At 39.8% G+C, this 12,424-nt stretch overlaps 1 protein-coding gene across 4 annotated transcripts in view; it reads right to left on the bottom strand.

Annotated features, from left to right (window-relative positions):
- Positions 1-775: 775 nt before the first annotated feature.
- Positions 776-12,424, bottom strand: part of APC (APC regulator of WNT signaling pathway) — a 61,444-nt gene continuing 49,795 nt past the window's right edge. For 2 of the 4 annotated variants that reach the window (XM_035888464.1, XM_009648679.2), the window contains exons 12-15: positions 11,434-11,511; positions 9,940-10,056; positions 9,049-9,263; positions 777-8,621 (exon numbers count right to left, since the gene is read on the bottom strand). In XM_035888464.1, the coding sequence (XP_035744357.1) occupies positions 2,051-8,621; positions 9,049-9,263; positions 9,940-10,056; positions 11,434-11,511 (6,981 nt within the window). In that variant the 3' untranslated portion in view covers positions 777-2,050. Of the gene's footprint in view, positions 8,622-9,048; positions 9,264-9,939; positions 10,057-11,433; positions 11,512-12,424 lie in introns of all 4 variants that reach the window. The other 2 variants (XM_035888465.1, XM_035888466.1) reach the window with 2 other exon arrangements.

The raw sequence follows: 12,424 nt of genomic DNA, 5'->3' as shown, positions 1-12,424 counted from the left end.
GCTGCTTGTTAACAGACTCACCAGATGATACAGAAACATGGCTTATCTCTAAGCAAGTCTGACAGGAAGCGAAGAACAAAAGAGCAAACAAGATACTGCTTCTGCCAAACAGGTATTTTTGGTATTGGCTTTAAACTTTATCTAAATTGACTTCTGTCTGCTGGTAGTATCTCAATTCTCTTCATAAACAGTGCATGTCTTACCATGAATTCAAGATAAAAGTAGATTTGTTTCAGTAACAGATGAAGTACAAAAGCCACAGATGAGATACGCTCTGTAACTGTGTTAAAGCTACCATAAAGGTAAATTGCTCTATTTCAGGGCTTCCTGGAATCAGGGCATTTTGAATCCTGAATATCAATTATTTAGAATGCTAACTTTAGAACAGTCCTGTTGAGATACAACAAAACTGGCGTGCCGTTTTCAATCATGCACAGAATGGTTCATGTTCTGTTCTCTCCTGTTTCTACTTTAAACCAATTCTCATCTCAATTGAGACTGCATTTATATTTTTAAAGCAAATATCTGTGTTTTAGGCATTGTTCTAGCACAAACCATATTTGCATCAAAAAGGCTTGAGGCAGCAAATGTCCTGGTTTCTGTATAAAACTGTTTTTCCATGATAACAAATTTCTTGCTTGCTGCCATGGGATTCTTGCGGTATTTTCCCCTTCCTAATTTTTAAAAAATAAATTTTAAAAAATGCATGAAGATTTCAAATAGAATTAAAATTTCATCTTACAGTCACTATTTCACATTCTACATTTTTTTTCCCCCAATTAAAAAACAACTTTGTTTTACAAATACTATTTTTATACATACAATATTGTTTCAGGCTTGCAGTCACAGAAACAATTAAACTGCTTGGCTACTGGGAATACCCTGCCTTTAGCCTTGTTATGCACCTGAGATGTGTGAAACTGCCTCAATTACTAATATATTACAGAAGACCCTAGGGCCTGATCCTGCAACTGTTTAAGCATCCTACGACAGCCGTTGTCAGTGATACGGAAGAACGAATACTGGAGGTGCAAGATTCTGCTGGATCGGGCCTTAAGTGTAAGTGCATTATACAACACATTATATGGTGACATCTCAAAATAAAATACTGTACTTTCATGTAATGCAGAAGTAACACACACAACTTACATATAGTAATAATTTATTCTGAAATGTTCATTTTAGTCTCTGTTGAGACATCACCCATGTCTCATTAATAAAAGAGCAGCCATCTCACCTCAAATACCAGAATATACAACAAGTTACAGCATAGCAAAAAAATTCTACCTACTTTGAGATAAAATCTAATTCAGGTAAAATATTTTTGTTCAAGGTTTTACAGTTACACAGTTTTCATTTAGTTTTTTTTGTTTGGGTTTTTTTTTTTTCTCCAGAGCACAAAGAAAGTGTAAATTGTTACACCATAACTATCTATGCACATTATGTGACCACAGAAATGTTAATCATTACTTCAGAAAATGAACCATCAGTTCCATTCATGCAGAAAAGCAGGCTGGGAAAGCTTGTTCAGCAGAAACCATATTACTGTGAATTTCACAGCCACATGATTAATTATTGGGTTAGATGGACTCATGAATACTAAAACTGAGTATACTTTTTTGCATAAATAATACCAATTCTTCCCTGATGTAGTTTAGTCAGTCTGTAATCTAGAAATTATTGATAAAGCAATATGACTGTATCATCTTTATCTGCAGTATTGCATGATTTCAACAACAAGCAATATTTAAAGGATTACGGGATGGGATGCTAATTAAATACATGTTAAACATACTGTACAAATATACTTGTGTTAGCAATTTTATTCCAAACTGTCAATCGGGTATTCCTCCAAAATATTACCAGTGAAGACAAAGTATACTATCAAATATGGCTTCCAGAACAAGGACCCTCTAACAAGAATCAGACCTATTTACAACAAATAAAAACAACAAAAAAGTCGATCCCCAATTTTTTAGTTTCATTCGAAACAAAATGTCTAAATAGCTGCTGTATATAATACATCAGTTTTATTTCTTTTTTGTTGCACTTAAACAGAAGTTACCAGGTAAGAGCCAGAGTGACGTTTAGGACTCTGAGTTCCACTGGAGTCTGGATTTTCAGACTTGGAGTCACGTTTCTTCGTGCTGTTATTGACTGGTGTTGGTATTTGTGATGGCCGAGCAGAACTATTGTCCACGCTACTCTTCCTGCGGCTTGGGTTGTAGTTGAAAGGAGTCACTCTTGCTGCAACAGCACCAATGGGGGAGCTATGTTTGCTTGAGCTACTGGAACTGAATGGCGTACGCTCACTTACAGTACTTTCATTATTTTCTGGTGCAGGAGCAGGATTAATCTGCAGGGGTTTTGTTTCAGTGCCTTTCTTGTCTGGACTGTCTATCTGAAAGAAAGAGTTCAGACGGTTTTCTAAACCAACGGTACGAACAGGAACACCTCCATTCCCCGGGATTTGTTTTTCTTGAATCTCTTTAGCATCTTTACCATTCACACCCCCTTTTTCTGAAACACTGTCAATAACAGGGGGAGTATTTCCAGTTGGGGACCTTCCAGATCGAGGATTGTTAATTGGGCAGTCCTCTATCCTCACCCACACATCCTCTGTCTTAGAGACAGCCGGTGCCATCTGGTAGATGAGAGTTTTGGAATCCGAGCCATTTGTGGCACCCGAGGAAGAATGCTGAGGATCATTCATTATCTGAGGAATCTCATTTTCTTTTATTTTTCTCCAAGTACCTTTTGCTGGTGCTTGGCTTTCTTTACTTTGCTTGTGTCCAGAAAGAGAACTTCCATGTTGCTTTTCATCTTCACTTTTTGCCTTTTCACTGGATTCCGAAGAAGCTGACAGAATTGAGGAGGAACTTCCAGTTCTTCGCCAAGTGCTTACACGAGGAAGTGATGAGGAATGCTTACTATGCTCACGCTTCCATGTTCCTGATCTATTGATTGGCAATCTAGATGGACTCTCAGAATGAGAACGAGCTATATCATGACGTTTTGCTGGTCTCCCGTCATATTCTACAGAAGGGCTCAGATTAGGAGGTAATTTTCGCCAACCACTAGACTGGGCAGTTGAATGAGTGGATAAAGACATATCAGGAAGAGATGGACTTAAAACTGGGGTCTGTAGTTGGGATCTTGTAGGAGAATCCAGCCTGGAAGGAGAGAGAGATTCAAATGAAGCCGACTCTTCTAATTTCCGTCTTAGAGTTGGGCTCGGAGCTTCTTTAATAAAAGTTGACTGACGAACGAGAACAGGTCTCTCGGATCTGTCAGATTCACTTCCGCTAGATTTTGTGGATGACATTCTGGACAGTTCAGTCTTTTTGTTTGATCCACCAGTGCTGAGAGCTTGGTTTAACCCTTTTGAAGCAGACTCACTTCGTGGAATGCTACTGGTACTCTTAGGCAAGGCAGTTTGCTTTGTAAGGTTTTGCTGGCTTATCTGTCTGCCTGGTGATGTATATGACATTCTACCTGAACTTGAAGATTTAGTTGAAGCTGTGCTAGGAGATGATGTCCTTGGCAACTGAGACAGTTTGTTGGGAGGACTTATACCATTTCTTCCTGGCGAAATTGAGTTTCGGCCAGGAGACTGCAGAGGCCTACTTAATGGCTGCTGTTGAGGTCTAGAAGGAGTGGAGTCTCTAGATCCTGATCTAGAAGGTCCTTTACTTGATCCACTCTGGTTCAAGCCTGATGGTTGCCTGGTTACAGGAGCTGGCTCAGGTTTCACTGATGACTTGACTCCTCTTGGAGAACTAGTCAAACTTTGGCCTTCACTGGGACTCTTGGAGTTTGTGTTTTTGAGTGGGGGGCCTTTTTTGGAAACAGGACTAGTACTTGAAGAACTATTTCGGACTCCTGGAATATGGATCATTGTCCTACCACGTGAAATCGAAGGCACATTTGTCTGTTGTGGTTGCTTCAACTGGCTTGAAACTTCTGAATTGGAGCGAGCTTTTCCTGTAATTATACTTTTATAAACTTTCTTCCCTCCTTTGATTCCCCTACTTTCAGATTCTATTTTTTTAGACTCCAGTGTACTCTTCTCTCCTGGCTTAAGAATTCTTGGGCCTTTATTACTAGTGAAAGGCTTTTCTTCTTGGTCTGGGGTAAGATGAAATGGTGACCCTAGAGAAATACCAGACTTTAAAGAAAGGATAGAATCAGAGTCTGATGAAGCTTGTCTAGACAGCGATGCAGCAGCCGCAGCTTGATGCAAGCTACTAACTATAGAATTTGCACCTTCTTGTATAGCTTTCCAATCAAAGTTCTCTGAATCAGGTGAGAAACCATGTTCTGAATCTGGCCTCTGTATCTCTCTCAAATCCAGTGTTAAATCTTCTGCCAATATACCACCTGTATTTCTGGAATTATTTTTTTCACTTTCACTCTTTATTCTTGAGGGTTTTTTCTTTTTAGGCATAGCAGAACTAATGCACTCCTGCAGAAGATCATCTTCTGAGTCAATACTAAGGGAACTCAGAGAGCTGTTTCTAGAGAAACATACTGGAGTATCTTCGACATGAAATGATTTAGGTGCGTAACCAGAAGTCTGTGGCCTGTTTGAATCCATCTGTGAATCAGGAGCCTCAGTACGTTTAGCAGGTTCCCCTTCTTTGTTGTTGTTGTTTTCTTGATCGATATCACTGAGGGAACTAAGAGATGAATTGCGAGAAAAACAAACAGGTGTGTTTTCGATAGCAAAATTCTGCATTTTCTCATCTGTAGCTGCTCCTCTGTCTGGAATATCTTTAGTTGACTGAGAGAAAGTTTTAGTCTGGCTTCTGCCTGTTGGGTGTTTTTGACAAACTTGTGTCCTGTTACTCGGCTGCTGATTTGAAGACTGTTCTGGATTTGTGCAGTCTTTAGTTTCTGTTTCCTTTGCTTCTTTTCCTTTTCTTAATTCTGCCTTCTCCCTTGAAAGGTCAACATCATCATCGTCAAAATCTAAAGAACTTAGGGAATCATTCCGTGAAAAACAATAAGGAGTTCCCTCAATAGGTGTGTAATGATGAGGGGAATCAAATGCAAAGCTTCCTCTTACACGCTCCTCATTATTTGGCAATTTGTCACTAAAATCTCTTGAATGATTTTTAAGATTCTGTTTCTTTGCATCTCTGGTCTCTGGATAGCTTCTTTCATTATTAATATTGCTTTTAGGCTCTGTGGTTTTTCTTATACGTGCTCTGTAGTCATTATTTTGGGGAACAGGCTTCACTGGTGATGTTGGCTTCTTTTTCTCACCTTCTGGTTGGTTTTTATTACTTAGAGATGAAGATGCTTGTTGAATTTGATCCATTATCTTCTTCACTCTGAAAGGCTTATGACTTTTTCCTTTTGGCATAGCTGAGTTAATGCACTCAGCTAGAATATCACCCTCTTCTGTTCTGTCATCATCCAGGCCTGGGGGAGTCACAGTTGAGCTTTTTGCTCTCTGAGAGTCATCGGTACTTCTGCCTTCGGTAGGAATGGTGTCTCGCTTTTCAAATTCCCCTGACTCGGCTCCTGCACCCACACTGTCTACATTGGCCAACTCACTTGGGGGTGATTCTATTGTCAGATCACTCAGAGATGTAGCTGTTGAAAAATTTATTGGTGTACCCTCAACACAATATACCCTTGGCATATCATCTCCTGGGGTAAAACTCACATGCTTTTGGGATTGCAATCTGCTTTGTGAAGGCAAAAGTTTGTAAACTGGCAATTGGCTGGGCTTTCTGGCCACAGGAGGAGGTATTTTTGGAGCAGATGCTTGAGAAGGCTTTTTGGTTTTACGTGACGACTTTGTTGGCATTGCAGAAATAATACATGCTTCCAATATTTCAATATCGTCATCATCATCAGAATCGTCCAGAATGTCTTTTTCTGTTTCGTTAGGCTTCTCCACTTTCTTCTCTTGGTTATCCTTTGTATCATCTGACTGTTCAGGTTCCGCTTCGTTTCCATGTTCGTTTTCATGAACCGGAGGCATTATTCTTAACTCTACATCTTTCTGTATAAACGGTTCATCAAGACTCAGAGCGCTCAGGCTAGAAGAGCAAGAAAACCCATCTGGTGTGCTTTCTGTGGCAAAATGTAAGAGCGTATCAGCATCGGGCAGTACCTGAACTCTTTGGACAGCTGCATTTACAGCTGCCTGTCTAGGACCAGGCTCTCTCTTTTCTGCACTAGCTACTTTACCTTTAGCTGCATCCCTTTTTACTTGAACTCCTTGAGCAGGAGGTGGTGTTTTACTTCTGCTTGGAGGCATTGTTTGTCCTGGGCTGTCTGGAAGGTCACTGGGACTTATAATACCACTTACCATTCCACTGCAAGGCTCGCTTTGAACTGAACTAGCAATGGAACGGCTTTCAAAACTATCCAGGGAACTTACAGAAGTACATCTGCTGAACATGAGTGGTGTTTCCTGCACATAATGTTCTGGTGGGCTTTTAGGAGTCTGTGCACCACTCTTTGAGGGAGATTTGGCACCTGAAGAAAATTCAACAGCTTTATGTCTGGAGGAGTCAGAAGGAGATAAACTAGAAGTCTGAAGTCTGCTGGATTTTGTTCTGATGTGTTGTGATGTTGATGTGATTTCACTTACTGCACCTTCTGTAGATAGAGCCCCACTGTTTTCCTTTAATTCTGCTATCTGAAGTGTGTTATTAGCATCCGTCACACGTGTGGATTGATCACGTCCTATTTCATCTTCAGCTGATGACAAAGATGACAAAGAGCTACACCTTGAGAAACATATTGGGGTATCTTCCACACAGTAAGTTTGTATAGTTTCCTGATTAATAGAGGGAGTTTTACAGGAGGCAGTCTTTTGTGTATGACCGCCTCTGCTCTGTGCAGAATTTGGGTGAAGCTGATTCTGCCTCTTTGAACCAGCTGAGGGGGCTGATGTGTTCCCACTGCTTGAGGAAATATGGTCAGTTTTAGTGCTCTGCACTGAAGAAGTCTTTGAAAAAGTAAAAGATGGCTTCTGAGAAGAAGGAGGAACTTCTGTTGAGTATTTTAAACTATAATCGATAGGCTGATCAACATGATGTTCCTCTTCATTGTACTTTATGCTGTAATTAGTTGGTCTGTCTTCCTCTTCATGTTGTTCCTCCTCAGAGTAACGTTCACTGTAATTGGTTGGCTTATCATCATCATAATCATCAACCTGGCACAAGGACTGGTTTACTTTCTGATTCATTCCAAGAGCTGAGCCTACTCTGTTCTGATCTGAACCATTGGATCCCCTTGATCTAAAGGAAGGAACGCACTCTTGCTGTCCAAAAGGTGACTGGTATTTCATGTGTTTATCATCTCCACTTTCAGTGTAGACAGGGTAGGTTGTATTTTGGCTCCTTGACTGCCTTTGTTCGTTTTGTTTCATTTCATCATCTATTATATGCTTAGGCCTTGCCCATCTTTCATTCTGAGAGGGACTTTGCCTTCCAGAATTTAACTGTTCATCTGAGTATTTAAGACTATAATTAATAGGAGTGTCTAGCTCTCCCTCATTGTCATCCATATGATTTGCACTATGAATCTTATGTGCCAAGTCAGCTGGATATTGACCATAGCTACAAAATTTACTTTCATCATCTTCAGAATAAGATTCAATGGAAGGTTTCATCTGGCCTCTTTTACCATAGCCATCGCTGCTGCTGACACTATTTAAACTATCATTTGAAGCTCTCTTGTATTCCATTTTTGTGTAAGGCACAGGGCATGTCCTGTTTGAATTCTCAGATTTAGGAAAGTATGTATTTGAGTGAGTATGGGCAGTGGCAGATCTCCTTGGGGCATTTCTGTCTTCTGTCAAACAGTGCATTTCTGAAGTGGAACCAGAACTTCTGTCTTCCTGTGGAATATGCATGCTTGTTACTTCTTCCATAACTTTGGCGATCTGAGCTGCAGCGGTAGAAATCTGCATTCCTATTCTCTTAGAGGAGTTCCCAGTATTCTCTGCAGCTGGATGATAGGTATTTAAGCCTACTGCTCGATCCCTATCAAGACTTCTGTCTTTCTCAGATCGAGTACTTTCTAGGTTTCCTCTACTGGAAGAGGAGGAGCCAGGCAATACTGTAGTATTTAAATATGGTGAAAGTACAGTCACATTACCAGCATTAAAACTCTCTGATCTGCACATACCATCATCATGCCGACTGGAGTCCAAGACATATTCACTGTATATATTTTGCTTATGTCTCTGCTTATTACGGTGAGATGCTTTCGGACTTAAATTATCAATGTTGTCAAAAGTCTCTGATAAATGCTGAGCATCTAATTCTGCTTCCAGTGCCTTTTGTTTCCTGACATGAAGAGACGGTAAGCTTGATCCTGGAGACATAATGTTGGCATCCTTGTATTTTGCTGGCCTGTTTGCCATGAGGTTTCTTAGAGCTGCAGCACTACCCATGGCTATCATTTTGTGTTTTGAGTGAATGAGATTTTTCAGCATGCTGACGGCTCCCATGTCCCACAGTGCCTCCTGATCCTTCGCATTTCGTGCAGAAAGATTCCACAGGGTCCCGCATGCATTACTGACTATTGTTAAACTGTGTGACTTCAAGTGTTGTAACAAGGTTTGTAAGCAGCTGTTCTCTCGCAAGATTTGCCTGGTGTTGAGTAATTGAAAACAAACATCAGTAAGTGGCATTTGAAAAGGATAAGAGACAAAGCAAAACAAAAACCTATTATGCTAAGGCAAGTTTTGCCCTTAGAAAGGATAATCATGAATTCTCCAGTGCAAATTTATCTCATATTTCCTCTAGCTTTCATCTGAGTACTAATCAAGTGCTATTAAAAATACGAACAGTTAGCTTCCAGTATGGTTCATCATTAACAAGCAGCAGGTATTAATCTGTTTACATAGTCCTGTTACACAAGTGAAATTCTTGCCTTACCAAATGCGTTAAAAAGTAACTGTACTTAATTACTATACTTAATACATGCATTCATATTAAGACTGTCTTAAGGCAGTAGAAACTGTCTACTAAATATACATATGGAACTGCTAAATATTTTCAGAAAAAGTATACCCACCTGTGGTCCTCATTAGTAGCAATTAAGCTAGAAACATTTCTTAATATTCCTCCTCCGCTTTCTATGATGGCTAAAGTGTTTGTTTGGCTCCGGTATGTCAGTGTGCCGACTAGAAATGCAAGAGCACCATCAACAGCACATATATCAGCTTTGTTCTCAGTACAGTGTGCTGACAAATTCCATAAGGCACTCAGAACACTTTTTAGGGTGGATTCCTAGGAAAGTAACAAAATGACAGAATTAGAAGTTTTCACCTATTGATCACAACCTCTCAGAAACAAGTAAATTAGCTTGAAGGAGTTACGGATGTTCCAATTTCTGCTTTCTGGGCTGGTAAGCTACATGCAGGCAGCAGTGCACACGTAAAACCTTTTCTTCGCTCCTCTCCTTCCTTCAGCTATGGATTTGGTATTGCTTGCCCCAAAGTTTTCAGAAATATGTGCCACAATACTTGTTAGCTGCTGTAATGGTAAAAATGGCTTGTAGACTAGCTGGCAGGGGAATCTGGTTTGGAATATAATCCCTGTCTGCACACCAAAAATATATCTAGAAAATTACAGAAGTGGTAGTTATCTATTCATTAACTCGAAAGAGGTTTTAATAAATTGCAGAATTATAAAAAAGGCTATTGCAACAGCTCATGAAACTGAAGAGCAAAAGCTGTCAACCCTCAAAAATAAAATTACAGAAATACTAGTACGTTTGAGATGTCATTGCTATATTGTGGTCTGCTGCCATCTTAACTCAAAGCAATTCTCTTCTTCAAAGCAAGTTACCTAAAACACCCTAAATATTCAACCAACTGCTTTTATCAAAAAGGACAATATTTTTGTTTTGTGTAAAATAAATGCAATCTCTCCAAAATTTATCTCAATCTTTTATACAGGATACCTTCTTAACTTCTAAAGCACATTCCATCAACGCTTTCACACTTCCAACTTCTCTTAGAGTCTTTTTACTGTTTACATCTGCTCGCCAGGACAAGTTCCTCAACACACTCGCAATGACCTGCAAAATGTGAAAGAAAAAGAACGTATCTCAATATAGCTACTACTTTAGCAGGTTATCAGACTTCCCTGCTGCATTTCTGGAATTCTATGGACTAATTAACAGTGGTCATCTTCAGCTACTGAACTAGCCCTTTGCTAAAAGCTGCTTTTTGTGTTGCCTGCTAGACTGTTCTAACATTGCATTATGAAGTTTGATCAAAGGTATTGGCTTTTGTTTGTGGGTACCTAAAACGAAGCTTTGAAATCAGGTTCCCTGCTTTCCATGCTGGTTGAAAAACTGGTCCAAAAATTCAGATTTGTGCTCTACTCTGATGCCTGCACTAGACATACATAATCTCAGAAGGGATTTATATAAACTTTTTCTCACTTTTCTGCTTGTAAAAGAGAACAGTAACACCCGCCTGTCTCTCAGATAGTATGATTAACATTTATAAAGCTCCTTAAAGCCTTTTAAAAATACACTGTGTCTTTTACAATCAGCATAGTTATTCATAGAAGATGAGTAGCCTATGCCCCTGTCCTTGGTAGCAGCTAGACTGAGACAGACCATCACTATAGTGGACAGGCATTACACTTTAAACTCCATCCATTTATGGGCTGCATTAAGCATGTATATCCCTTGTGAAATACATTTGTATGGATGTTCTCATTGTCACATGTGCATGAGCTTGTTAAGTTACGTGATGAATGCCCCCCTGCTTGCACCGCCAGGGGAGCAGAGGGAGGCAGCAGCAGATGGAAGAGCCAGCAGTACCCTGCCCCGGCTGCCCCCGGGCCCACCGCAGGAGCCACCAGCCCATCACAGATCCATCCCAACACGCCCAGAGGAGAGCAGGGGCACAAGGGCAGCTGGGAACCCAAACTAAGGTCTCAGGGGAAGGGGGACCACTAACAGGGCTAACAGTTCCAGTAACACGTCAGGCTCATAAAGTGTAGCCCATGTGTTATATGTGCTTTGGTAACAAAAAAAACCCAAACCAGAATATGACCCACAGTTAAGCATTTTTACAAGAAGAAAGTTGCACTTCATAATTTGTGGAACGAGTACAAGTACAAACTTTGCATCAAAGCTAAGGCACGCAAGACAACATAAGAACAACAATCACCAAAAAAAAAAATCAGGCTGGGATGAGTGAAGCACATATCAAAGAGAATGCCTACTTAAAAAAAAGATAAGGCTGCCTATGGACAGCACACTAGAAACTTCATGAAGACTATAAAATTCAAGTATAAAATCAACCGATGGCGAGGCCAAAAGAGTAGAAGGAAGGAGAACAGAAATACAGTATTTTAATACAATGCAGTGAAATTCATGGGATGCAAAGTGATGGAAACGTCCAAGCTAAAGAAGTATTTAATCTCAAAAGAGCATTACCTGCTGTAAGTCTTCACTTTCAGATTTCAGTTGGGCTACAAGAGCTCTCATGCAGCCCTTCATAGAACATAATGTAGCCTATTAGGAATTGGGAGAAAAAAGAAAATGACAGGCTAGGTGACTTGCTTCTGCACAATGTTTTGATATTTTAAGCTAATCATATCTGAAGTTCAATAAAAGCTTAGTAAAATACCTTGCCAAGAATAAGTATTTGGTTTACAACTTCCAAAAAGTTAAGTGTCACTATCAGTGTCTATTCTGGACAATACATGAGTGGTAAAGCTGTGCTAAATTTTGTATTCTCTACAGCAGGTCTAGGACTTGATCTGAAACTTTGCTACCTTAGAAGCCTTCTTTACTACACGCCCGATAAAAATCACCTGTGAGCTGGTAATGTGTTGTTATCTACTGTCTACTGAGTCTGACAATCAAGTTTTTTTCTTTCAAATACACATAATATGGAAAAATAATATGAATATTTAAAACTGACACAAATGTAACAACATTTCTGACATTTGAAAAACAACTTTGTAAGAATACAACAGCAACTGAAAGACTGTAAGGTTTATGCTGGAAATTTTTCTCTGAAAAAGCACCACTAAAAATTATTCAAAAGCGAAGTATGTGTTAGAGCTGTACTACTCATCAGCTGGACAGCACGTACATTTACATCTCTGAGTCATTTAGTTTATGCTGTAAACCCAAGTAACTGCAGCCCTATAGCGGTTACTGACTGGACGATGTAAAGAGCCAATATTTTGTGAAGCAATTGATTTGCAGCAAGGATTTATGCTTTTCTCGTGTCTAAAACTTGGAACAAAAAGTGAGTTACATGAAGCCTGTTATTTCCATTCACTCCTGGTATGTCTTCCTCTAGAGTAGAAAGATAAAAGTCTCCACAGCATGAAGCTACTTTAAGATCCATAGCTTGGCAAGCTCTGGGGCAAGAAATTATTGAAACTTTTTATCTTTTGAAAGCAAGGTCTGTGTC

This window comes from Egretta garzetta, unplaced genomic scaffold (assembly GCF_000687185.1).
Source record: "Egretta garzetta isolate BGI_Z169 unplaced genomic scaffold, ASM68718v1 scaffold271, whole genome shotgun sequence".
Classification (NCBI taxonomy): Eukaryota; Metazoa; Chordata; class Aves; order Pelecaniformes; family Ardeidae; genus Egretta; species Egretta garzetta.
Note: the sequence above shows the minus strand (reverse complement) of the source record. Positions and strands in the feature narration are given on the sequence as shown.